The sequence below is a fragment of the Mandrillus leucophaeus genome, unplaced genomic scaffold (assembly GCF_000951045.1).
Source record: "Mandrillus leucophaeus isolate KB7577 unplaced genomic scaffold, Mleu.le_1.0 Scaffold130, whole genome shotgun sequence".
NCBI lineage: Eukaryota > Metazoa > Chordata > Mammalia > Primates > Cercopithecidae > Mandrillus > Mandrillus leucophaeus.
Genome location: NW_012101255.1, coordinates 3,580,055 through 3,608,043, shown reverse-complemented (window position 1 = coordinate 3,608,043; position 27,989 = coordinate 3,580,055). Strand labels below are relative to the sequence as shown.

The following is a 27,989-nucleotide window of genomic DNA, read 5'->3' as shown; positions in this document are numbered from 1 at the left end:
GGGTGGATCACCTGAGGTCAAGAGTTCAAGACCACCTTGGCAAAACCTTGTCTACTAAAAATACAAAAATTAGCAGGGTATGGTGGCAGGCACCTATAATCCCAGCTACCTCACTTGAACCCCGGTGGTGGAGGTTGCAGTGAACTGAGATTGCACCACTGTACTCCGGCCTGGGCAACAGAACAAGGCTCCATCTCAAAAAAATAAAGTAAAATAAAATAAATAAATAACGTATCTCCAGGATAGACACAGTAAGTATTGATTGGCTAGTTTTCTTTACACAGTTTAATCATATAGGCATGCTATTAGGAAAAATGTGTAAAATAGACTTAAAGATGTAGAAAGCATTCCTTAAATTATTGGAAGTCGTATTTTAGAAAATGAAATGTGTGTAGTGGATTTAATTGTAATGTCTATATGTCTGTTTTTAAAAATATTTTTTCCTGTTTTTAATTAACATCAGAATTTAACAATTCTTCAATTCTCAATTGTTGATTTTTGTTTTCTTCTAGGGGCCACCTTATCTTAGTTCCAGAATTTAGTCTTCCTTTGGAATACTACCTAATTCCCTTCCTTATCATAGTGGGCATCTGTCTCATCTTAATAGTCATTTTCATGGTAGGTACATTAACTTTTAATAATTTTTAAAAAATAGTATGGATGAATCTAAAAACATTGTATTGAGTGAGAGAATTTAAACAATATGTACATAAAAGAGTGCATATTGTATAAATTCATTTATATGAAGTTCTAGACAAAGATAATGTGAGTAGGAAAAAATAGGAATGGTGATTTCCTCTGGGGGGTTAGAGAGAAGTGATCAATTTACTGAAAAGAGTATGAGGGAACTTTTGGGGGATGACAGTCATGTTCTGTATCTTGATAGAGATGTGGGTTGCAAAAATGCATGGCATTTGTCTGGATTCACACAATCAATTGTGTTGTACTTTTCATTATATGTAAATTTTACCTCAAAAGAAAACGAACTGTAAAAAAAAATTTACTAAACTGAGTAATGATTTGCATGCCAAAGTATTTTAGGGAAAGTACACTGATACCTGCAACTTACTTTAAAATACACTGTAAAAAAATAAGAGGAAAAAGTAAGATGTATTGATGGGTAAATAGAGATGTGACAAAAAGCATAGTAAAATGTTAATTATAGAATTCAGGTGGATATATGGGTATTTATTATAAAATTCAACTCCTCTGTATGTTTGAAAATTTTTATATTAAAGTATGAAAAAATTAATGTGAGAGCTTAAGGTTAAGGGGGAATGACATATTATTTCTCCGTAATGGTGATTATCAAAGTATGGTCACAGGACTATTAGTAGGTCTGCAAAATCAAAATTATTTACATAATAATATTAAGGTAATATTTGCCTTTGTCACTCTCATTCTCTTAGACGCGTGTAGTAAAAGTTTCTAGAGGCTACGTGATGTGCAATATCAAAATATTTGAAAACAGAAGCAGTTTGAAAATCCCTCTGTATTCTATTTTTACAGATATTAAAATAGATTTGCAAAGATATAAAACAGTCCCACTATTCTTGCCAACTTCTTTGTCATAAAGAATATGTATTTTAATATTCAGTACATTTATTATTATATTGAATTCATAGATTAGCTTAAAGATTAAATGCTATCTTTAAAATGTTCAGTCTTCCTATGATGCTATCGTATTTTTAAATTTACTTATTTAGGTCTTTCCATCAGTTGAATAATAATTTTTCTATAAATGTTTTGCATGTCTTCTTTTAGACTTATCACACATACAGTTTTTCTTGCTACCATAAAAGGGATTTTTGAAATTATATTTTATAATTGGTTATTCTCATAATTGAGTATTAGAGCATTGCTTTTTATTGAACGTTTAATTTTGGAAATAATGTTAAGATTTACAGAAAGTTTGCAAAGAAGAGAATTCCTGTTTATCCCTCATCTACTTTCCCACATTGTTAAAATTTTACATCGCCAGGAGACTTTTGTCAAAACTAAGAAACTGACATTGGTACATTACTATTAACTAAACTCTACATTTTGGATTTTACAGGTTTTTCATTAATGTGCTCTTTCTGTTCCGGGATCAAGTCTAGGATACCACATTGTATTTCATTATCCTGTCTTCCCTCTGGTCTATGACAATTTTGCTGTTCTTGTTTTTCATGGCCTTGGTAGTTTTGAGGAGTACTAGCCAGGTATCCTGTAGAATGTCTCTCAACCTGATTTTTTTCTCATGATTAGACAAGGCTACAGGTTTTTCAAAAGAGTATCACAGAGGTGAAGTGCCCTTCTCCTCACATCATATTTGGGGGTATATGATATCTGTAGAACATCACTGATGATGCTAACCTTCATTCCTTGGTTAAGGTAGTGTTTGCTGAATTTCTCCATTATAAAGTTAATATTTTTTCCTTTTTCTACTCTGTTCTTTCTTTAGAAGTGAGGCACTAAGTATAGCCCACTCTTAAGGTGGGGGAAGGGGAGGGCATATCTGCATTATCTGAAATTCTTCTGCAAGGAAGATTTCTCCGCATTTATTTATTCAACCAACCACTTACATTAGTATGCACTCATGTATATTTATTTTACACTTAGGTTATAATCCAGTACTATTCATACGTTATTTTTGGTTTTTGATTGTTTTTAAATTGTTTAACTTTGGCTGTTGTCATGCTGGATCTTATGTTCCTTTGATTCAGTGCTATCCCTTTTTAAATGATTATTAAGCACTTCTAGACTACTGTCTTATACTATAAGATGCTTCAGGTTCATTGTATATTTTTTATATTTTTCCTGTCCCACCCCTAGCATCAGACCTTTTCCCAAGGAGTCCTAGTTTTTTTAATCAGAGAGTTGTATTTAGAAAGCAAGGTTTGGTCAGGGGACATTATTTATTTTTATGTATTAATCATATAATCATGTCATTAATCATTAATCATGTAATCGTGTAACAAATTCCATTACAGTAATTTGTTTGTTGATTCCCTTGGGGTTTCAGCGTAGAAGCAAGAAAGTAGACAGTAAGTTAGAAAACCAAACAACAAACAAACGAAAATACCCTTGGAAAACCAGGAGTACAAGTAAATATCCTTATACAGAGAAAGAATATAGACTAAAAACTTAAAATAAACATTATTAAATGGTGAAATGCTAGAAGCCTTCCCTTGAAAGTCAAGAACAGCAGGGCCGAGTGCGGTGGCTCACACTGTAATCCCAGCACTTTGAGAGGCCGAGGCAGGCGAATCACCTGAGGTCAGGAGTTCAAGACCAGCCTGGCCAATGTGTTTAAACCCCATCTCTAGTAAAAATAGAAAATTTAGCTGGGCATGGTGGCAGGCGCCTTCAATCCCAGCTACTCAGGAGGCTGAGGCAAGAGAATCGTTTGCACCCAGGAGGCGGAGGTTGCAGTGAGCTGAGATCTTGCCATTGCACTCCAGCCTGGGCAACAGGAGTGAAACTCAGTTTCAAAAAAAAAAAAAAAAAAGGTCAAGAACAGGAAATGGATGTCTGTTGTTCTACCTCCTTTAACATTGTGCTATGTTTTTTGGGAAAATAAGGGGGAAAAAGCAGTATAAGTCCTGGACATAAATCAGATTTTTATTTGCTTAACTTTTTAAAATGGGGTACTGAATTGTATGTCTTTCATCTGTTGTAGTAATAATTGATTTTTCTCTCTTTTATCATGTTTATGTTGGGTTACATTAATATGCTTTGTAAATTTTGAAATTCCATATATTCTGGAGATAAATCCTGTTTATGATGTATAAATTTTGCCCTTACATCTCTAGATTATTCAGATTTCTAATATAGATTAATTTTTTATACTTGGACATCGATGTAAAAATCCTAGAATATTAGCAATCTGAATATTCAGGTAAGAGAAAGCTTTGGTTTTATGGGGCCAGAATAACCTTGACATGAAAACTAGACAATCCCTTGAGCACTGTTGATAGGAAGGTAGAATGGAACAACCACTAAAGAAGACAGTATGGCAACTCCTCAAAAAATAAAACATGGAATTACCATACGAGCTGGTAATTCCACTTCTGGGTATATACCAAAAAGAATTCAAAGCAAAAACTCGTATGATATTTGTACACCATGTTCATAGCAATATTATTTACAATAGCCAACGATGAAAGCAACCCAAGTGTACATTGACGGATGAATGGATAAACAAGATGTGGAATATACATACAATGGAATATTATTCAGTGTTTTTAAGGAAGGAAATTCTGACACATGCTGCAACATAGATGAACCTTGAAGACTTTATGCCATGTGAAATAAGCCAGTCGCAAAAGGACAAATACTGATTCTACTTATACGACATACCTAGAGTAGCCAAATTCATGGAGACAGAAACTAGAATGGTGGTTGCCAGGAACTGAGGGGACTGAGGAAGGGGGAGTTATTGTTTAATGGATATAGCATTTCAGCTTAATAAGATGAAGTCTGTGAATGGATGGTAGTGATGGTAGCACAACAGTATGAATGTACTTAAGCCATCGAACTGTACATTTAAACGTGGTTGAGATAGTAAGGTTTATGTTGTGTATATTTTACCATAATTTAAAAAAAACTAGACAATCAAAATTATAGCTCATAAAACTAAAGCTTTCTCTTACTTTCTAAAATAGTTTTTTTTTTTTTTAAGAAAATTTGGGTTATCTATTACTTGACATTTTTGTAGAGGATGCCTATAAAATCATCTAGGTCTAGTGACTTTTTCATAGTTATATAGACATTCAGATGGTTTTCCAGTTCCTACTAAATTGTATTTCTAAGAAATTTCCGGTTTTCAAGTGTAGTGGAATAAAGTGATTTATAATATTCATATATTCAAATAACAATTTAAAGAGAATTTCTACTATTTGTGGAATAAGTTATCTTTATTCATATCCATCTGTGCCTTTCACAATGTTGTCAGAAATTATTGCCTTATTAGTCTTTCATAGAAGTAGGTTTTCATTCAATAAATATTTATTCTGTACCTATGGTGAACTAGGCACTGTTCAAGGGTCTACAGATTCATCAGTAAACAAAATCGGTAAAAATCCCTGATGTTAAGCCGCTTACATTTTGGTAGAACTTAATGCTAAATTCTTTACTTTCTTTATCTTTATCATGAATTTTTGTTCTTATTTTCTTTCTTCTACCTTGTCTGGTTGTATGGCTTTTCTTTTTCTACTTTATTCAGCCAAATGCTTATTTTTTTTTCTAGTATATGCATTTAGGTTATAAATTTTTCTACAACAATAACTATAGCTGAAACCCACAACTTTTGATAAGGAAAATTCTTGTTTTCATTCGACTTAAATTTAAAAGTTTTTCATTTTAATGTAGGATGTTTCTTTATCACTCTTAATGTTTCAATCCGTATGACGGGGGAACTCAGTTACTATAACTCTTAGCCCTTCTCTGCCCATTTACTCTTTCCACCTTAGAGGAGATAAAGTGTCTTATCTGTGTGGCATAGTTAGGAAGAATAAATTGGGCACACTTGGCTCAGCTCCACCATCTTTGTTTTGTTATTAACCTGACTTTGGGACATAGATGTTGATTCAGCTCCTCCAGGGTTAGGGCTGGTTCTGCAATTCTGTGACAGGGTGAAGGGAAGGCCTACTTCATTCCAAAGTTGTGTTTGTCTATATCTGAGTGGCTAAGGCAACCTAATTCTATTGCTCAATAAAAAAATTATGTTTCTTGCACCGCACGGGGGTCATGCTAATCTTCTCTGTATCATTCCAATTTTAGTATATGTGTTGCTGAAACAAGTACAAAAAGTTCTGTTTCTCTCTCCAGTGAGTTAGTTGTTTCACCTTCGTCCTCCTGGCAGTTCATGGTCTTATTTCTCAAGTTATTTAGAATCTAGGTGGCATGCTGACTATAACACCCCCTCAGAAAAGTAGATATTCATTACGATTTGTTCTGAGACTTATAAATTATTTCAGTACAGTTTTACATTTCCAAAATATGTATTTTTTTCCTATTGATTTCTAATTCAGTTGTGTTGAGGTAAGAAAACATTGTATGTTATGGATTCTTTGTGGCATGGTTTTCTGATTAAATTTTGTAAACATTCCCTGTGTGTGAAAAGACACGAAGGGCAGTTCTGTGTTCATTAGTTCGAACTTGTGAATTTGTTTTGTCTAATCTTTTAACAGTTTTATTGAGATATAATTAACATAAAAATTAACTCATTTAAGTGCACAATTCAATAATTTTATTTGCAGAATTATGCAACCATCACCACAATTGTTAATAATTTTCTGCGTTCTTTTCTATTTTCTGAAGCTGTGCTAAGAATAGAACAATCTTATGAGCCACATTTTATTATAATTTTAAATTTTCTAGTAGCCAAATTTAAAAGGTTAAAAAAAGAAAACAGATGAGATTAATTTTAATACTATATTTAACCCAATAAATCTAAAATATATAACAACATTCAATTAATACAAATATATGATATTTTTACATTCTTTTTGTACAGTGTCTTCGTAATCTGGTGTCTACTTTATACTTACAGCACATCCCAATTCAGACTATCTATGTTTCAAGTGCTCAGTAGTCACATGTACTTGGTGGCTACCAAAATTGGACAGCACAGGTCTATAGTCTTAACAATTTTTTGTGTGCTTACGCTATAAGTTGCTGAGCTTGTGAATGTATGTATTTCACTCTTTTGTTTCTAGATAAGGTGTTGTTTTTATTGTTGTCATGACTCTCCTAATGATGCTTTTTTCCTTAAATTCTATTTTGCTTGATATTCTAGGCTTCTTTTGCTTAATAGATCTTTATCCCTTTATTTTATTTTTTATGTTAATTTGGTTATTTTATGCAGGATCTTGCTCTGTCACCCAGGCTGGAGTGCAGTGGCACAATCATAGCTCACTATAACCTCAAGTGATCCTCCCACCTCAGCCTCCCAAGTAGCTGGGACTAGAGGCGCACATCACCATGCCCAGCTAATTGTTTTTATATTTTTTTTTGTAGAAATGGGGCCTCTCTGTGTTGCCTAGGCTAGTCTCAAACTCCTGGGCTCAAGCAGTCCTTCAGCCTTGGCCTCCCAAAGCACTGGAGTTACAGGTGTGAGCCACTGCACCTGGTCCTATCCCTTTATTTTTTACTTTTATTTTTGTCCTAATGTATCATTCAGTTTTTATCTTGTGTCTTGTAAATAGCATATGATTGGAATTTTTTTCTTATACAATGTGATATACTCCTTTTAAATACTGGTGAATTTAATCCACTTAACATATATTGTGATCACATATGTATTTGGATTAATTTCTGTTGTTTACTTTTTATTCTGTTTTTTCTTCTGTGTAAATTTGCATTAATAACTTTTACTTTCTTTTCCCTATTGATATGAAAATTTGCATTATATTGCTCTTCTTTTAGTGGTTACCATTAAACTTTAAAAAAATTTATGGAGGTATGATTTGATATAATAAATTACACATATTTAAATTGTACACTTTGGTAAGTTTTGACATAGGTTTATATGCATATATATATCACATTTGCATATGTATATCACATATATATCACACATATCATACACATATGTAACAGATATGTATGTATATACCTGTGAAACCACCACCACCACAATCAAGATAATGAAATATTAACCACCCTAAAAAGTTTGGCAATGCCTTCCTTCTGCACCTTTCAACTTTTCCTTCATCCTCCCCTCGCCACCCTTCTCCATGCCCAGGCAACTACAAATCTGATTTTAGTCACTATAGATTGCTTTGCATTTTCTACAGCTTTGTATAAATGGAATCATAAAGTCTGTACTCTTTTGTGTCTGTCTTCTTTCTGTCACCATAATTATTTTGAGATTTATATATGTTATTGAGTACATGGATTATTCATTCCTTTTTATTGCTGAGATGTATTCCATTGTGTAAATATACCATGATTTGTTTACTCATTTACCTATTGATCAACATTTGGGTTGTTTCTAGTTTTTGGCTATTACAAATAAAGCTGACATGGACATTTGTTGTATGGAAATATGCTTTCATTTCCATTGGGTAAGTATATCTAGGAGTGGGACAGTTGGGTCACAGGATAAGTGTGTGTTTAGATTCATAAGAAATTGCCAAGCTCTTTTCCAAAGTCGTTGTACCATTTTACAATCCCACCAGAAGTGTATGAGAGTCCCAGTTCCTCCACTTCCATGCCAACACTTGGTGTAGTCAGTTTTACATTTTAGTCACCGAATAGGTGTATTGTATTATAGTATTTGTGATTTGAATTTTTGTTTTCCTGTTGACTGCTGACTTTGCACATCTCTTCAAGAGCTTATTTGCAGTTTGTATGTCTTGTATGGTGAAGTATCTTCAAATATTTTGTCCATTTTTTCTGTTGGGTAACTTGTTTTCTTATTGAGCTTTGAGAGTTTTTTATATATATTCTGGATACAAATCCCTTGTGTATACAATTTGCAAATATTTCAGTCTGTGGCTCATCTTTATTTTTAATTTTTAAATTTTATTTATGTATTCATTTATTTATTTATGTTTTGGAGACAGGCTCTCACTCTGTTGCCCAGGCTGGAGTACAGTAGCACAAACATAAATCACTGCAGACTTGACATCCTGGACTCAAATGATTCTCACACTTCAGCCCCCGAAGTAGCTGGAACTACAGGCACATGGCACTGCACCAGGCTAATTTTTTTCTTTTTAGAGATAGGGTCTCACTATGTTGCCCAGGCTGGTCTTGATCTCCTGGCCTCAAACAATCCTCCCGCTTCAGTTGTCTTTTATTTTTTTAACAGTGCCTTTTGAGCAGAGAAGTTCTTAAATTTGACATTCATATTTTTCCTTTGCAAAGGGTGTTTTGGTATTTGGTTTTTGGCCCTGTGTACTTCCTTTTTATTTTTGCAAGCATAGCAATTTATAGTTTAAAATATTTTGTATATTTTATCCAGCATTTCTGAATATTTGTAGTGAAGGTGTTCTGCATTATTTCTGCCCATTATTCTGCAGTAACTAGTAAGTGTATGTTTGAAATTTTTATTAGTTTGTAATATATAGGAATATCAACCTTCCCATTATTTTTTATTTTTATTTTATTTATTTATTTATTTATTTTTATTTATTTTCAGATGGAGTCTCACTTATTTATTTATTTATTTATTTATTTATTTATTTATTTTGAGATGGAGTCTCGCTCTGTCACTCAGGCCAGACTGCAGTGGCACTATCTCGACTCACTGCAAGCTCCGCCTCCCGGGTTCACGCCATTCTCCTGCCTCAGCCTCCCGAGTAGCTGGGACTACAGGTGCCTGCTGCCGCGCCTGGATAATTTTTTGTATTTTTAGTAGAGATGGGGTTTCACCGTGTTAGCCAGGATGGTCTCGATCTCCTGACCTCATGATCCGCCTGCTTTGGCCTCCCAGAATGCTGGGATTACAGGCGTGAGCCACCGCGCCCGGCCCCCATTTTTTTTTTTTTTTTTTAACCCATTGGAGTCTTTATAAAATCTATAGTTTACCATTTGTATTTTTGTAGGCAAACAATTGTATGTTTTTTATAATGTCTCTGTCAGTAAATCAAAGGTAATCAAGATCAATTAATAAAAACTTCAAGGGGTAATTTATGGGTTAACTAATCACTAATACGATTTAATGCTTTAATTAATAATACTACTGCAGTTCGAATTTAAATGAATTGAATTGATTTGCAGTAGCTATCCAGAAACTTAAAAGATATTTGTTATTTTAATGGTCACTTTCTATTTGCACATTTAATATCTGACTCCTTTTTTTACTCTTTTATTTTTAGATCACAAAATTTGTCCAGGATAGACATAGAGCTAGAAGAAACAGACTTCGTAAAGATCAACTTAAGAAACTTCCTGTACATAAATTCAAGAAAGGTAAGTATTTGTTTTCTAAATAATTATCTTTAGTTTATTTAAGACTGCAGGATGACTATACTCTTTAAAAAAATTTTTTTTTAAATTATTACACTTTAAGTTCTAGGGTACACGTGCACAACGTGCAGGTTTGTTACATAGGTATACATGTGCCATGTTGGTTTGCTGCACCCATCAACATCATTTACATTAGGTATTTCTCCTAACGCTATCCCTCCCTTAGCCCCCCAACCCCAACAGGCCCTGGTATGTGATGTTCCCCTCCCTGTGTCCATGTGTTCTCATTGGTCACCTTCCACTTAAGAGTGAGAACATGCAGTGTTTGGTTTTCTGTCCTCGTGGTATTTTGCTGAGAATGATGGTTTCCAGCTTCATCCATGTCCCTGCAAAGGACATGACCTCATCTTTTTTTTTATGGCTGCATAGTATTCCATGGTGTATATGTGCCACATTTTCTTTATCCAGTCTAGTATTGATGGACATTTGGGTTGGTTCCAAGTCTTTGCTATTGTGAATAGTGCCACAATACACATTCGTGTGCATGTGTCTTTATAGTAACATGATTTATAATCCTTTGGGTATATACCCACGAATGGAATTGCTGGATCAAATGGTATTTCTGGTTCTAGATCCTTGAGAAATTGCCACACTGTCTTCCACAATGGTTGAACTAATTTGCGCACCCACCAACAGTGTAAAAGCATTCCTATTTCTCCACATACTCTTCAGCATCTGTTGTTTCCTGAGAAAACAACAGATTTCTATTTCTCCACATCCTCTCCAGCATCTGTTTTTTCCTGGTTTTTTTTTTTTTTTTTTTGAGACGGAGTCTCACTTTGTCACCACCCAGGCTGGAGTACAGTCGCACAGTCTTGGCTCACTGCAACCTCCACCCACCATGTTCAAGCGATTCTCCTGCTTCAGCCTCCCGAGTAGCTGGGATTATAGGTCCCTGCCACCGCACCCGGCTAATGTTTGTATTTTTAGTAGAGACGGGGTTTCACCATCTTGGCCAGGCTCGTCTTGGACTCCTGACCTCGTGATTCACCCACCTCAGCCTACCAAAGTGCTGGGATTGCAGGTGTAAGCCACTGTGCCCGGCCTGTTTTCTGACTTTTTAAGACTACTCTTGTTCTACCTTCTGTGTCCCTACCATAAACTCTGCCTAACGCTAAGTAGACTTTCAGTTAAGAATGAATGTGAGAGATGATCTTTTGCTGTGATGACCTGGTGAAGGCAGGAAAGGGATGCACAGTCTGCAGAGAATTTAAAAACAATAATTAAACTAACCAAAATGCTTATAAATATTATCACCATGTGCCATTAGTTCTAAACAATATCAGTGGATAAAATATTTTTCTGCACCAGGTGGACTACTCCCACTTACCTTCCTCCTATTCTGTCTCCCATGATATAACACTGTATAGTGTTGTATTAATTAAACATATAGGTAGCTGTTATATATCATCACTTATATATATCATCTTAATTTTCATACTTTTATGAACTGTATACTATTATTATTTTCCCTTTATAGATGAGGAAAAATAGGGTCAGGGACATTAGGAATTTTAATATCACATAGCCAGTTTTGACAGAACTACAGGAGAGGTGTGACTATAATACCATAGCCAATGTAAGTTTCCCCTATAGTATAGTTTCTCTGTGGTTTAGTGACCTTTTAGTGCAGATATCTACTTGATAAATCCTTTTGGCTGGGATTTATCAAGTAGATATCTGATAATACCCAGACTTCATTTTCATATACCATAACCCAGACTTCATTTTCATATACCAGTAAAAGTATTCTGTTTTTTAATTCAGCAGTGAAAAAGTGTAGGGAGTGGAGGGAGAAAATAGAGAAAAAGACAATAAAACATAGTTCTGCCACATTTTTATTTTTCAGATAATAAAATGTTTTATAAACCTGCCATTTAACATTAACATTTAAAAAACAGAACACTTAACAACAAAAAAGTAGGAAAAAGAACATCATGTTAAAATAATGAATAGACATTTCTAAAAATGCACTGCATTTTACATTTACATTATCATTATACAGTGATTTACATTATCATTATACAGTGTGGATTAGTTAATAGATTTTTGTTTTGTTTTGTTTTTAAGAGATGAGGTCTCATCTCACTGTATTGCTGAGGCTGAGCTTGAACTCCTGGGCTCAAGTGATCATCCTACCTCAGCTTCTCACGTAACTAAGACTATAGGCATGTGCCCCTGGGCCCAGCTTGGATTAGTTAAGATTTCTACATAGACCAGAACTAGTTTGAAGATTAGGAATTACTTTTTTAGGCTTCATTTTGTGTGTTAAAAATATGTTTAAAAAGGCTGGGCACGGTGACTCACACCTGTAATCCCAGCACTTAGGGAGTCCGAGGCAGACGGATCACGAGGTCAGGAGATTGAGACTATCCTGGCCAACATGGTGAAACCCCGTCTCTACTAAAATACAAAAAAATTAGCCATAGTACCAGCTACTCAGGAGGCTGAGGCAGGGTACTCACTAGACGGATCACGAGGTCAGGAGATCGAGACTATCCTGGCCAACATGGTGAAACCCCGTCTCTACTAAAATACAAAAAAATTAGCCATAGTACCAGCTACTCAGGAGGCTGAGGCAGGGGAATCACTTGAACCTGGGAGGCAGAGGTTGCAGTGAGCCAAGATCACTCCACTGCAATCTAGCTTGGTGACAGAGCAAGACTCCTTCTCAAAAAAAAAAAAAAAAAGTTTAAAAAATGGTGATATTGTCCTGGGTTTAAAGGGAATGCATGTCATTGGCTTTTCCTCTGAGTAAGATGGGTAGCTATAGTAGGATTTTGAACAGAGGAGAGAGAGAATGTCTCAGTTAACTGTTAAAAGGATCCTTCTGCTGGCATATTAAGAATAGGTTATTAGAGGGCAAAGGGTGTAGACAGAACAGACAGGAAAGTTATTGTAGTAATTCAGGTGTGATATAAATGTGGCTTGGGCTGATTATCAGTGGAGGAGAAGAAATCTTCAAATCCTGGCTATATCTGGAGATGGAATATACTGAGTTTACTGATGGACTAGATATTGGGAGAGGAGACAAGGATGACTCCAGATTTTTTGGTCTGAACAACAAAATGGATGGTCTCTCTATTTAAGGAAAGTCCTTAAATAGAAATAAGGATGGTTAATGTATGAAAGAGCAGGTTTTAGCAGGGAAATTGGAAGGTTGGTATTGAACATAATGGAATTTCAGATGTCTATTAGATGTTAGAAATGAGTCTGGAGTTTAAGACAGAGGTCTGAACTGGAAATACTGGCACGAAAATACATTTAAATCATTAGACTGGATGAGATTACCAAGAGAGTGAGTACAGATAGAAGAATACCAAAGACACTGAGGGGCATACCATCATTAAGTAGAAGAGGAATCAGAAGTGGCAGCAGTGGAAACTGAGAAGGTGTGACCAATTACACAGGAAGAAAATCAGGAGAGCATGATTTACCAGAAACCCAGTGATGCAAATCTATCAGGGAGCAAGGAATGCTAACCTGTGTCAGTGCTCCTGAACATACGTAAGATGAGAGCTCAGTATTAACCATTAGAGACTATTGATGATCTTGATGAGCAGTTGACAGAGTGGTCAGGTCAAAAATCTGATTGTGGTAGATTTAAGAGAGAATGGAAAGAGCAGAATTGGAGATAATTTTTTAAAGAAGTTTAACTAAAAAAAGGAGCAAAGAAATGGGGTCATAGCTGGTGGGGGAAGTTGAGTCAAGAAATAACAGTATGTTTGTTTGCTAAAGGAAATTGATGCTATAGGTGACAGATGGGAGAGTTCCTGTAATGTTCTTGAGAAGGCAAGAGGAGATTGGATCTCTTGCACAAAAGGGCGGACTGGCCTTAGGTAGTATCATAGAGACTTGAGCTAAGGGAAAGTAGAATATGTGGGTGAAAAATCACAATAGGTGGGTATTTGTAGTGGTGTGTCTGTGGAAATGTTCTTTGCTTTCATTCCTCTCAGTTACTTAGGAAATCACCAACTGAGGGTGAGGACAGAGGAGGAGGTATTGGAGCTTTTAAGAACAGAGGTATAAAATACTGTTATTCCAGGAGAGTAGGAGGAGGAATGGACTAGGAAAATATAATATGGTTGCTTGGCAGCCTGAACCCATTATGAACCCATCAGCATAACTGTTTTTCTCTATGGAGTGGTGTTTATCATCACTTTTTTCAAAATGTGAAGTATAACATTTATACAGAGAGTATGTAGGATACATATTTCTAGAACCATCCAGTTCAAGAGATAGAACATTACTACCACCCTAGGAGCTATTATGTTCCCTTCTAGATAAATAATCCTTTTTTGTCCTCTGGAGGTAATGACTATCCTGGCTTATGATAATTTCACTGCCTTTCTCAAGTTGTACCACATATGAATGCATACCTAAACAGTTGGCTTAATTTTGCCTATTTTTGAATTATATTTTTCTTACCTCTTAATTTTTTAATGAAATTTATACACTTTATTGCATGTAGGTATAGTTCATTTACTTTCATTCCGTCTTTTAAAGATTTTACTTATCCACTTTACTGTTAATTGATGTTCATTTTTTTTCCGTTTAGGGCTATTATAAACCATACTTTTGAGAATATACTTGTACATATATCCTGTTGCATATGTCCATGAATTTCTTTAGTATATATACCTAGAAGTAGATTAATTTGATCATAGTATATACCTATTTTCAATTTTATTGGATAATGCAAAATCATTTCCAAAGGGATTGATGGTACCAGTTTCTACTCTCACCAACAGTGTATAGGAGTTCCTGTTGTTCCATGTGTTTATCCAATACTTTGTACTGAAGGACTTTTAAATCTTAGCCATTCTGGTGAGTTTATAACTCATTGCTGTTTTACTTTTTATTTCCCTTCTTGCAATGAGGTTAAATATCTGTTCACATTATTTGCCAGTTGGATTTTCACTTTCACGAAGTACCTTTCATGATATATGCCCATGTGTCTGTTCCATATGTGGGAGGAATTCTTTATATGTTCCTACAAGCCCCTCTGAAGGTGTAGTGTATGGCAATTTAGTTCTTCAATAATTTTGTGTGTTTTAACTGTCTTTTTCTAGTTTATGGACCAAAATTCTTGATTTTCATGGTAGTGTTCTTCTATTTTTGTTTTGTTTTGATTTGATTTTTTTTTTTTGAGACGGAGTCTCGCTCTGTCCCCCAGGCTGGAGTGGAGTGGCGTGATCTCGGCTCACTGCAAGCTCTGCCTCCCGAGTTCACACTATTCTCTTGCCTTGCCCTCCTGAGTAGCTGGGACTACATGCACCCGCCACCATGCCTGGCTCATTTTTTGTATTTTTAGTAGAGACAGGATTTTGCCATGTTAGCCAGGATGATCTCGATCTCCTGACCTCATGATCCGCCCACCTTGGCCTCCCAAAGTGCTGGGATTACAGGCATGAGCCACCGCGCCCAGCCTCTTCCATGTTTTTAAAGAACATTTTGTATCCCAAGATCATACAGATATTATTTTATATTACCTTCTGAAAGCTTTGTATTTTTGTCTTTTGTGTTTAATCCACATGAATTGATTGTGTAAAATTGGAGTCCAATTTGAGTTTTTTTCCAGTTTGATATTTTATATAAGGGTATCCAGTTGTTCCAGAGCTAATTATTGAAAATACACTGTTCTACAGTGTCACCTCTGATGTAAATTAAGGTCCAGATATGTGTGGGTTTGTTTCTGGATTTCTCTTGGTTTTATTGTTTAACCATGTATCAGTATCACACTGTTTCAGTTACAGTAGGTTTATGGTAAGACCTGATAGAGCTAGTCTTCCCACTTTGGTTTTTTCAATAGTGTTTACCTATGTTTAACACTTTGCCTTTCCACTTAAAGGTAAAAATCGACTTGCCATGGCCACCCCACCTCCAAGTATATGCACAAAAAAAAAAGATTGTATTTTTTATTGTAGCAGAATACACACAGCATAAAATTTATCATTTTAATCATTTTAAAGTACCTTCACATTGTTATGCAACCATCACCACCATCCATCTCCAGACCTCTTTATCTTCCCAAACTGAAATTCTGTACCAGTTAAATAGTAACTCCCCATTTCCACTTCCCCTTAGCCACTGGCATCTACCATTCTACTTACTGTCTCTGAATTTGACTGTGTAGGTACATCATATAAGTGGAATTGCCTGATATTTGTCCTGTTTCTGACTTACTTCACTTACCATAATGTTTTCAAGGATTATCCATGTTGTAGCATATATCAGAATGTCTTTACTTTTTCTGGCTGAATAATAGTCTGTTGTGTATTTTTACCACATTTTGTTTATTTATTTATCTATTAGTGAATACGAGTTGGTTACACCTTTTGGCTATTGTAAATAATGCTGCAATGAACACTGATAAAAAAGTATCTGTTTGAGTCCATGGATTCAATTATTTTGGGTATATACCAAGCAGTAATATTGTGTAACTTTATGAGGAACCTGGATACTGTCTTCCACACTTACTGTACTGTTTTACATTCCCAGCAGCAATGCTCAAGGGTTCATATTTCGCCACATCCTTGTCAACACTTGCTGTATTCTGTTCTTTTGTTTTAATATAGCTATCCTAATGGGTATGAAGTGGTACCTTAATGTGGTTTTATTTGCATTTCCCTACTGACTAATGATGTTGAGCATCTTTTCTTGTGCTTATTGTCTACTTGTATATTTCCTTGGGCAAATTGTCTGTTCAAGTACTTTGCTCATTTTCAATTGGGGTGGTTTATCATTTTGTTCTTGAGTTATAGGAGTTCTTTGTATATTCTAGATAACATGATTTGCAAATATTTTTTCACATTCTTGTCAGTTGTCACTTTCTTGATAATGTCCTTTTATGTACAGAAGTTTCAAATTTTGATATAGTCCAATTTACCTTTTTTCTTTTTTTTGCTTATGATATGAAGCATAAGCAAAAACTTTTTTTTTTTTTTTTTTTTGCTTATGAAGGAAATTAAAGAAGACCTCAATAAATGGAAAAGCATCCCACATTCATGGATTGGAAGACTTAATATTGTTAAGATATCAAGACTACCCAAAGCATTCTACAAATTCAGCACAATTCCTATCAAAATTCCAAGAACTTTTTTGCAGAAATGAAAAGTTTAAATTTTGATTAAGTCCAGTTTACCTTATGATGTCATATCTAAGAATACATTGCTAAATCCAAGATCATAAAGATTTACCCCTATGTTTTCTTCAAAGTTTTATGGTTTTAGCTTATATTTAGGTCTTTTATCAATTTAGAGTTCATTTTTATATATAGTAAATATGAGGTAGGGCTCCCGGCTTATTTTTTTGTATGTGGAAATCCAGTTATCCCAGCACCATTTGTTGAAGAGACTGTTTTCTCATTGAATATCTTGGCACTCTCATCAAAAATAAATTGGCCATAGATGTATGATTTTATTTATGGACTGTCAGGTACATTCCTTTGGTCTATATGATTATCCTTATGCGAGTCCCACACTATTTTGATTACTCTAGTTTTGTAGTAAGTTTTGAAACTAAGAATTGTGAGTCCTCTACATTTGTTGTTCTTTTTCAGTATTTTAGCTATTCAGGGTCCTTTGCAATTCCATAATAACTTGAGAATAATTTGAGGATAGAATTTTCTATTTTTGCAAAAAAGTTATTAGAATTTTGATAGGGATTGTGCTAAATTTGTAGATTGCTTTGGGTAGTCTTGACATCTTAACAATATTTAGTCTTCCAATCCATGAATATGGGATGCTTTTCCATTTATTGATGTCTTCTTTAATTTCCTTCAGGAGTGTCATGTAATTTTCAGTCTATAAGTCTTTAATCTCCTTAGATTTATTTCTAGGTATTTTATTATTTTAAATACTCTTATGAATAGAATTCCTTCCTAAATTTCTTTTATGGATTGTTCATTGCTGATATGGAGAAACACAACTGATTTTTATGCATTGATCTTACAACCTACAAGTTTGATGAATTTGTATATAGCGCTGGTAGCTTTCTTGTGGATTCTTGGGGATTTCCTATAGAGCAGATTGTATTAGCCTGTTCTCACACTACTATAGGAAATACCCAGGACTGGGTAATTTATAAATGAAAGGTTTAATTTACTCACAGTTCCATATTGCTGGAGAAGCCTTAGGAAACTTATAATCATGGTGGAAGGCAAAGGAGAAGCAGACATCTTCTTCATAGGGCATCAGGACGGAATGAGGGCAAGCAGGGAAATACCAGATGCTTATAAAACCATCAGATCTCGTGAGACTCACTATCATGAAAACAGCATGGGGGAAACTGCCCCCACGATCCAATTACCTCCACCTGGTCCTGTCCCTGACATGTGGAGATTATGTGTATTATAATTCAAGATGAGATTTTGGGTGGAGACACAGCCAAACCATATCACAGATCATGTCATCTGTGAATAGGTGTAGTTTTACTTCTTTCTTTCCAACATGGATTTATTTCATTTTCTTGTGTAACTGCTTCTAGAACTTACAGTACAATATTGAATAACAGTGGTGAAAGTGGCCATTCTACTTTCTTTCTGATTTTAAGGCAAAAACTTGCAGTCCTTCACCAGTGAGTATTTTAGCTGTCAGTCATTGTTGTTGTTTTTAATAAATGCCCTTTATCAAGTTGATGAAGTCCCCTACTATATAGGTTCATTTTTTTGGCATGTTGAAATCTACTTGTTCCAGCATTATTTGTTGAAAAGACTGTCCTTTCTCCCTTGAATCACCTTTGCTCCACTGTTAGAGGGCAGTTGACTATATTTGTGTGAGTCTTTTTCTGGAATCTCTATTCTGTCCCGTTTATCTGTTTATTCCTTCACCAGTACCACACCACCTTGATTACTGTACTTTTGTTCTGAGATGGAGTCTTGCTGTGTTGCCAGGCTGGAGTGCAGTGGTGCAATCTCAGCTCACTGCAACCTCTGCCTCCCAGGTTCATGCAATTCTCCTGCCTCAGCCTCCCGTGTAGCTGGGAGTACAGGCATGTGCCACCATGCCTGGCTAATTTTTTTTGTATTTTTAGTAGAGACGGGGTTTCACCATGTTGCTAGGCTGGTCTCGAACTCCTGACCTCAAGTGATCCGCCTACCTCCGCCTCCCAAAGTGCTGGGATTACAGGCATGAGCCACCGTGCCGGCTGATTACTTTACAGTAAGTCTTAACATGGGGTAGTGTCAGTTCATTGACTTTGTTTCTTCAGTATGGTGTTGGCTGTTTTGGTCTTTTGCCTTTCCATATGTACTTGTGAACTAGTTTGTTATCCAAAAAAATAAATTGCTGAGATTTTGATTGGGATTGCATTGAATTTATAAATCAAGTTGGGAATCCTGCTTGGTCATGGTGTATAATTTTTTATATACGGATATTCAGTTTTCTAATTTTGTTTAGGATTTATCGTCTATGTTCATGATAGTTACTAGTCAGTAGTTTTCCTTTCTTGTGATGTCTTTGCCTAGTTGTGAGATTTGGATAATAACTGGCTTCACAGAATGAGTTATGAAGTATACCCTCTGCTGTTTTCTGGAAGAAATTGTAAAGAATTTGGGTAATTTCTTTCCTGAGTGTTTGGCAGAATTCACTAGTGAACCTATCTGGATATGGTGTCTGATGTTTTGGAAGGTTATTAGTTATTGGTTCAGGTTCTTTAATAGACCTAGGCCTATTCAGATTGTATATTTCTTTTTGTGTAGCTTTTGGCAGATTGTGCCTTTCTGAGTAATTGGTACATTTTATCTGTTACCAGATTTGTAGGCATAGAATTGTTTAGTATTCCTTTATTATTGTTTTTATATTTATAGGATTAATAGTGATGACCCCTTTTCTAAAATTTTTGATATTAATAATTTGTATCTTTTGTCTCTTTTTCTTGGTTCATCTAGCTAGATATCGATTTCGTTGATCTTTTCAAAGAACACTATTTTGGTTTTGTTGATTTTCTGTATTGAATTTCTGGTGTTTTTTGGTTGCGTGTGTGTGTGTGTTTTTTTTTTTTGTTTTTTGTGTTTTTTTTCTTGAGACAAGGTTTCACTCTGTCACCTAGGCTGGAGTGCAGTGGCACAACCATGGCTGACTGCAGCCTTGACTTCCCAGGCTCAACCAACCCTTCCACCTCAGCCTTCCAAGTAACTGGAACTACAGGTGTGTACCACTGTGCCCGGCTAATTTTTTTATTTTATTTTTTTAGTGACAGGGTCTCACTATGTTGCCAGGTCTGAATTCCTTTCCTCAAGTGATCCTCCCACTTTGGCCTCCCAAAGTGCTGGGATTACAGGCATGAGCCACCACACCCAGCCTGATTTTCTGCTTTTACTTGCATTGATTTGTTCAATTTTTATTTCTTTTTTTCTGCTTACTTTGAATTTAATTTGCTCTATTTCTAGTTTCCTAAAGGTAAAGCTTAGATTATTGATTTTAGCTCTTTCTTCTTTTCTAATATATATATTCAGTGCTATAAATTTCCCTGCACTGCTTTCATTGCATTTTACAATTTTTTAGTTATATGTAATAGTTGTACATATTTATGCCATACATGTTATATTTTGATACATGCATACAATATGTAATGATCAAATCAGGATAATTGGGATATTTATCACCCCAAGCAATGATCATTTTTGTGTATGTGTTGGGAATAATTCAAAGCTTCTCATCTAGCTATTTGAAATATATAACTTTACTGTTAACTATAGTTGCCTCACCATACTATCAAAAACTAGAACTTATTCCTTCTAACTGTTTCTGTACCCAGTAGCCAACCTCTCTTCACTACCCGCTTCCACCCTTCCCAGCATCTGGTAACCACTAGTTTGCTCTCTACCTCCATCAGATCAGTTTTCTTAGTTCCCACATACGAGTGAGAACATGGGATATTTGTCTTTCTGGGCTTGGCTTCTGTCACTTGGCATCATGTCCTCTAGTTCCATCCATGTTGCTGCAAATAACAGGGTTTTATTTTTTTATGGCTGAATAGTATTCCATTGTGTGTATATACCACATTTTCTTTATCCATTCATCCATTGATAGATACTTAGGTTGATTCCATATCTTGGCTATTGTGAATAGTGCTGCAGTAAACATGGAAGTACAAGTATCTCTTCAATATACTAATTTTCCTTTCTTTTGGACACATATCCAGCAATGGGATTGCTGGGTCATATGGTAGTTTCATTTTTACTTTTTTGAGGGACCTCAATACTGTTTTCCCTAGTAGCCATACTAATTTATATTCCCACCAGCAGTGCACGGGTGGTCCCCTTTCTCCCACCACATCACATGTTCCTCTTGCATCGTACAATACAGTCATCTCTTCCCAATAGTATCCAAAGTCGTAACTCATTCTGGCATCAACTCAAAAATCCAAAGTCTAAAGTCTCATCTGAGACTCAAGACACATTTCCTTCCACCTATTAGCCCGTAAAATCAAAAACAGATTCTTAACTTCCAAGATACAATGGTAGTACAGGCATTAGCTAAATATTCCCATTCCAAAAGGGAGGAATTGGCCAAGAGAAAGGGAAATAGGCCCCACACAGGTCTGAAACCTAGCAGGGCAGACATTAAACTTTAAAGCTCCAACATAATCTTTGACTCTGTGTCCCACATCCAAGGACACTGGTGCAAGGGGTGGGCTCCCACGGCCTTGGGAAGCTCCATCCCCGTGGCTCTCACAGGTTGGAGTCTGGTGTCTATGCCTTTTCAATGCTGAGGGTGCAAGCTTCTGGTGGCTCTACCCTTCTTGGGTCTGGACGGTAGCAGCCCAGTTTCCATAGCTTCACTAGACTGTCCTGGTAGGGAGTCTGTGTTGGGGATCCAACCTCACATTTCCCCTCAATACTGCACTAGCAGAGTTTCTGTCTGGGGGCTACGTCCTGTGACAGACTTCTGCCTGGGACCCAGGCTTTCTAATACATCCTCTGAAATCTAGGTTGGAACCTGGCAAGCATTCTTTTCTTTTGAATACTGCACACCTACAGCCTTAATACCACATGGAAGCCACCAAGGATTACAGCTTGTGCTCTCCAGAGCAGTGCCCCAAACTGTACCAGGGTCCCTTTGGAGCTGAGGCTGGAGCTGGAGCAGCCAGGATGCAGGGAGCAGCCTCTTAAGATGGTGCAGGGCAGTGGCTCCCCAGGCCTGACCCACTAAACCATTTTTTCCTCCTAGGCCTCTGGGCTTGTGATGGGAGGGGCTGACTTTTGAGGCTTTTTTTTTTTTTTTTTTAATTGTCTTCGATATTAGCACTTGGCTCTCTTTTAGTAATGCTAATCAAAAGTGGTTGGTTCACAGCCCACTTGTATTCTTTTGAATGCTGCACACCTACAGCCTTAATACCACATGGAAGCCACCAAGGATTACAGCTTGCACTCTACAGAGTAGCTATTGTAAATGAGATTACTTTCTTGATTTATTTTTCAGATTGTTTGCCGTTGGCATATACAAATGATACTGATTTTTGTATGTCGATTTTGTATCCTGCAACTGTACTGAATTTGCTATTAGTTCTAACGTTTCTTTTCTTTTTTCTTTGTTCTTTTTTTTTTGAGATGGAGTCTAGCTTTGTCGCCCAGGCTGGAGTGCAGTGGTAAGATCTCGGCTCACTGCAACCTCCGCCTCCCAGGTTCAAGCAATTCTCTTGCCTCAGCCTCCCAAGTAGCTGGGACTACAGGTACCCACCACCATGCCCAGCTCATTTTTGTATTTTTAGTAGAGATGGGGTTTCACCATGTTGGCCAGTCTGGTTTCGAACTCCTGACCTCAAGTGATCCACCTGCCCCAGCCTCCCAAAGTGTTAGGATTACAGGCGTGAGCCACCATGCCCAGCCTCTAACAGTTTCTTGATGGAGTTTTCTTTGGTTTTTAAAATATACAATCATGTCGTCTGTGAACAAGGTTAATTTGACTTCTTCCTTTCCAGTTTGGTAGTTTTCAGCAGTGAAGCCATCCAGTCCTGGGCTTTTTCTTTGATGGGAGACTTTTAATTACTGTTTCAGTTTAATTACTTGCTATTGGTCTGTTCAGACTTTCTTTTTCTTTATGGTTCAGTCTCAATAGGTGCTATATGTCTATGAATTTGTCCATTTTTTCTAGGTTATCTAATTTGTTGGCATATAATTATTCATAAAATCTCTAATGATTCATTATATTTCTAGTATATTGATTGTAATGTTTTTGTTTCATTTATACTTTGAGTGTTTTCTCTTTTTTTCGTTAGTCTAGCGAAAAGCATGTTGACTTTATCTTTTCAAAAAACAATTTTTTCTTTCAGTTATCTTTTGTATTTTTTCAGTCTGAATTTTATTTCTGCTCTGATCTGTATTATTTCTTCTACTAATTTTAGATTTTGTTTATTCTTGTTTTTCTAGTTCCTTGAAGGTGGATGGTTCAGTTGTTTATATGAAGGTTTTCTCCTTTTTTGATGGAGGTGCTTATTGCTATGAACTTCCTACTTAGTATTGCTTTTGCTTGTCCCATAGATTTTGATGTGCTGTGTTTCCATTTTCATTAGCTCAAAAAAATTTTTATATTTCCTTTTTAATTTATTTATTGACCCATTTTTTTTTTAATTCAGGAGCATGTTTAATTTTCACATATTTATAGTTTTCAAAGTCCCCCCCCCCGCCGCCTTTTTTTTTCTGAGACAATGTCTCACTCTTTTGCCCAAAGCTGGAGTGCAGTTGCACAATCTCAGCTCAGTGCAGTATCAACCTCCCAAGTAGCTAGGAGGTCAGGCATGTACTACCACACCCAGCTAACTTTTTTGTAGAGATGAGGTTTTACCATGTTGCCCAAGACTGGTCTCGAACTCCTGGACTCAAGTGATCTGCCTGCGTCAGCCTCCCAGATTGCTGGGATTACAGGCATGAACCACCACACTTGGTCCAAAGTTCCTCTTTAAAAAAGAATAAAAATCTAATTTTATTCTGCTGTGGTCAGAAAAGATACTTGTTGACTTTTTTGAGTTTGCTGAGACTTGTTTTTTCTCCTAATGTGATCTGTCCTGGGGAATGTTCCATGTGCTGATGAGAAGAATGTATATTTCACAGAGTTGGATGAAGTGTTCTGTAAATGTCAGTTATCGTTATATAGTGATGCTTTTTGTCTTTTTTTATAGTGTTTGATGTTTATCTGATATAAATATAGCTATTACTGCTCTTTTTTGTTTTCCAATTGCATGGAATATCTTTTTCTACCCCTTTACTTTCAGTCTATGTGTCTTTATAGGTAAAGTGAGTTTCTTATCGGCAGCAGATCATTGGGTTCTGTTTTTCTATTCATTTAATCACTCTTTGTCTTTTAATTAGAACATTTAGTTCATTTATAGTGTTATTATTGGTAGGTGAGAACTTAACTCCTGTCATTTTGTTGTTTGTTTTCTGGTTGTTTTGTAACTCTTCTTTTACTTTCTTTGTTTTTTTTTGTTTTCGTTTTTGTTTTGTTTTTTTTTGAGACAGAGTCTTGCTCTGTCACCCAGGCTGGAGTGCAGTGGCCGGATCTCAGCTGACTGCAAGCTCCGCCTCCTGAGTTTACGCCATTCTCCTGCCTCAGTCTCTCAAGTAGCTGGGACTACAGACGCCCGCCACCATGCCCGGCTAGTTTTTTGTGTTTTTTAGTAGAGATGGGGTTTCACTGTGTTAGCCAGGATGGTCTCGATCTCCTGACCTCGTGATCCGCCCGTCTCGGCCTCCCAAAGTGCTGGGATTACAAGCGTGAGCCACTGCGCCCGACCCTTCTTTTACTTTCTTTTCTTTCTTTCTCTTTCATCTTTCTTTATGATTGTGCAGATTTCTCTGGTAGTATGTTTTAATTCCTTGCTGTTTATTTTTAGTGTTTCCTATTATAGGTGTTTTGCTCTGTGGTTACTATGAGGCTTATAAAAAACATCTTATAAGTTATTTTGAATATATGAGAACTCAGTGTTGATCACAAAGAAAAAGACAAAAAACTTTACATTGTAATTTCATCCCCCGACACACATTTTGACCTCTTGTTGACACAATTTACATCTTTTTATATTGCCTGACTTTTAACAGATAGTCGTAGTTTTTATTTTGGTAGATTTAGTCTTCATACTAGAGATACCACAGTTACAATATTAGAGTATTCTAAATTTGTATACTTTTACCAATGACTTTTATAACTTCAGATATTTTCTTGTTGCATGTTAGTGTCCTTTTGTTCCAGACTGAAGGACTACCTTTGACATTTTTTATAAGATGAATTCCTTCAGCTTTTGTTTGTTTTCAAAAGTCATTATCTCTCATTTATGGTCGAAGGATAGCTTTGCTGGGGACAGTATTCTCAGTTGGCAGTTTTTTTTTTTCCTTTAGCTTTTTAGTATGTCATCCCACTCCCTTCAGGCATGTATGGTTTCTACTGGATGTCCATTAACAGATGAATTAGAGCTCTTCATATGTTATGCTTCTTCTTTTTTTCCTGCTTTTATGCTCCTCTTTTTGTTTTTGACTTTTGAGAATTTGATTATTGTATGCCTTGGGATGGTCTTATTGGGGTTTAATCTGTTTGGTAATCTTTGGCCTTCCTGTGCCTGGATATTTATCTTTCTATAGATCTGGAAAGTTTTCTGTTATTATTTCTTTAAATAAGCTCTCTACCCCTTGCTCTTTCTGAACTCTGTCTTGAAGGACAATGACTCTTAAATTTGCTCTTTTTGGGCTATTTTCTAGATATTACATGTGTTCTTCCTTTATATTCTCCTATGTCTCCTCTCTTTATATATTTTCAAATTGTCTTTGAGCTCACCAATTCTTTCTTCTGCTTGATTAGTTCTGTTAAAACCCTCTCATGCATTTTCAGTTCAGCCAATGTATTTCACAGTTCCAAGATTTCTATTTTTTTAATTTTTTAAATCTCTTTGTTAAATTTTTCTGGTAAGTTTCTGAAGTGTTTTACTCTGCTATCTTGGAGTTCCCCAGGTTTTTCCAAAATTGCTATTTTGAATTCTTGATCAGAGAACTTACACATCTTCATCTCAGGTTGGTAGGGTGTCACTGGCTCCTTGCTTTGTAAATTTGGGAAGGTCGTGCTTCCCTATTTGATGTTGTTTCTTACAGATGTACATTTATGTCTTCACATTGATTTGTTACTTATTCTAGTTTTTGCTATCTGCCTTTGCTTGGTCTTTCAGGTATGGTTTGCTGCATTCTCTTAGACTTAGATCACTGCCTTCTTTTCAGCACTAGATGGCACCCTAAGCCCAGGTTTGCTTGGCTTTCACAAAAGTTCAGAGCACTGACCATCTAGGGTTAGGGGATGTTCCAAAGGGGATTCCCTGGCTGGTGTTGGTGGGGAAGGGAATTAGCTAGGAGTTTGTGCCCAGAGGACCCGTGGAATGTGCTTCCTACTGCTGCTGATCCACTGTCCCTCTGATTTGGCGTCTTCTTTGGCTGACATAAAGAACAGCCCCAAGTTTCCTTTGCTGGAGTTGCTAGCCCTACTTCCACGTTTGTCCATAGCTGTCTTCAGATTTTCTCCCAACAGGCACTAGTAATGCTTCCTGTGGGTTGAGGCAGGAACAGCTTTCCTGCATAGTAACTTTAGACAGTGAGGAAACTGGCTCTCTACCTTAGTCTCAGTTTCTCCAGGATAGGAACCATAAGTCTTGGGAGACTTTTTTACTCAGTGCCTAATAACTTAAGGGAGGGGCATCATGAATAGAGAAGTCCGTTCTCTCTTCTGCTCATAATTTTTCTTTTCTTTGTGCCACCAAGGATTGTCACAGCCTCAGTTTTGAGTTCTGGAATATTAGTGGTGATAATATTGTCACTGTATAGTTGTTTTTCATTTTCTGTATGGAAAAAATCAACTCAGATTGCTTCTACTCTGCCATTTTGGTAACACCACTGCATTTTACAAATTTTGATATGTTGTATTTTTATTTTCACATAGCTGAAAATATTTTAAAATTTCTCTTGAGATTTCTTCTTTGACCTACTTGTTATTCAGAAGTGTGTTTTTTAATCTCCACATGTTTTGGAATTTTCCAGCTATCTGTATTTATATATTTCTAGTTTAACTCCATTGTGGTCTGCATGGTAATACTGTAAGATTCTTAGTTTTTTAAAAAATTTGTTAAAGTATACTTTATGCCCCAGAATGTGGTCTCTCAGTGGATGAATGTTCCATGTAAGCTGGAAAGGAATGTATATTCTACTTCTTGTTGGATGATGAAGTAGTGTGTACATCAGTTAAATCCAGTTGACTGGTGCTGTTGAGTTCAGCTGTGACCTTACTTCTTTTCTGCCTGCTGGATCTATTTCAGATAGAGGGGTGTTGATGTCTCTAACTATAATAGCAGATTCATCTGTTTCTCCTTGCAGTTCTATCAGTTTTTGCCTTATATATTTTGGCAGTCTATTAGGTGCATACACATTAAATATTGGTTTTTTTATATATATATATAATTTTTAAAATTTTTTATTTATTTTGAGACAGAGTCTCACTCTGTTGCCCATTCTGGAGTGCAGTGGTGCGATCTCAGGTCCCTGCAGCCTCTGCCTTCTAGGTTCAAACAATTCTCCTCCTTCAGCCTCCCGAGTAGCTGGGACTATAGGCAAGGACCATCATGCCCAGCTAATTTTTGTATCTTTTTGTAGAGACGGGGTTTCACTATATTGGGCCAGGCTGGTCTCGAACTCCTGACCTCAAGTGATCCACCAGCCCCAAAAGTGCTGGGATTACAGGCATGAGCCACCGTGCCCGGCCATATTGTTTTTTTTGGGTTTTTTTTTTGTTTTTTTTTTGAGAATTGATCCCTTTGTTATTATGTAATGCCTCTCTCTTTGTGATGATTTTTCTTGCACTGATGTCTGCTCTGTCTGAAAATATGCTTACTCCCGCATTTTTTGGATTAGTGTTAGCATGATATTTTTGTCAATCTCTTTACTTTTAATCTATGTGTCTTAATTTTTTTTACTTTATTAAAATACTGAGTTTTATTTCACTGTATATTTTTGCCTCCCCACCACTTCCATGTCTGACCACCACTACTAGTATGTCCTG

At 36.2% G+C, this 27,989-nt stretch overlaps 1 protein-coding gene across 2 annotated transcripts in view; it reads left to right on the top strand.

The window, feature by feature from the left end:
• RNF13 (ring finger protein 13) overlaps positions 1 to 27,989 on the top strand; it is a 162,036-nt gene that overhangs the window by 113,993 nt on the left and 20,054 nt on the right. For both annotated transcript variants that reach the window (XM_011972770.1, XM_011972771.1), the window contains 2 exons: positions 513 to 618; positions 9,810 to 9,903. In XM_011972770.1, coding sequence (XP_011828160.1) covers positions 513 to 618; positions 9,810 to 9,903 — 200 coding nt within the window. The remainder of the gene's footprint in view (positions 1 to 512; positions 619 to 9,809; positions 9,904 to 27,989) is intronic.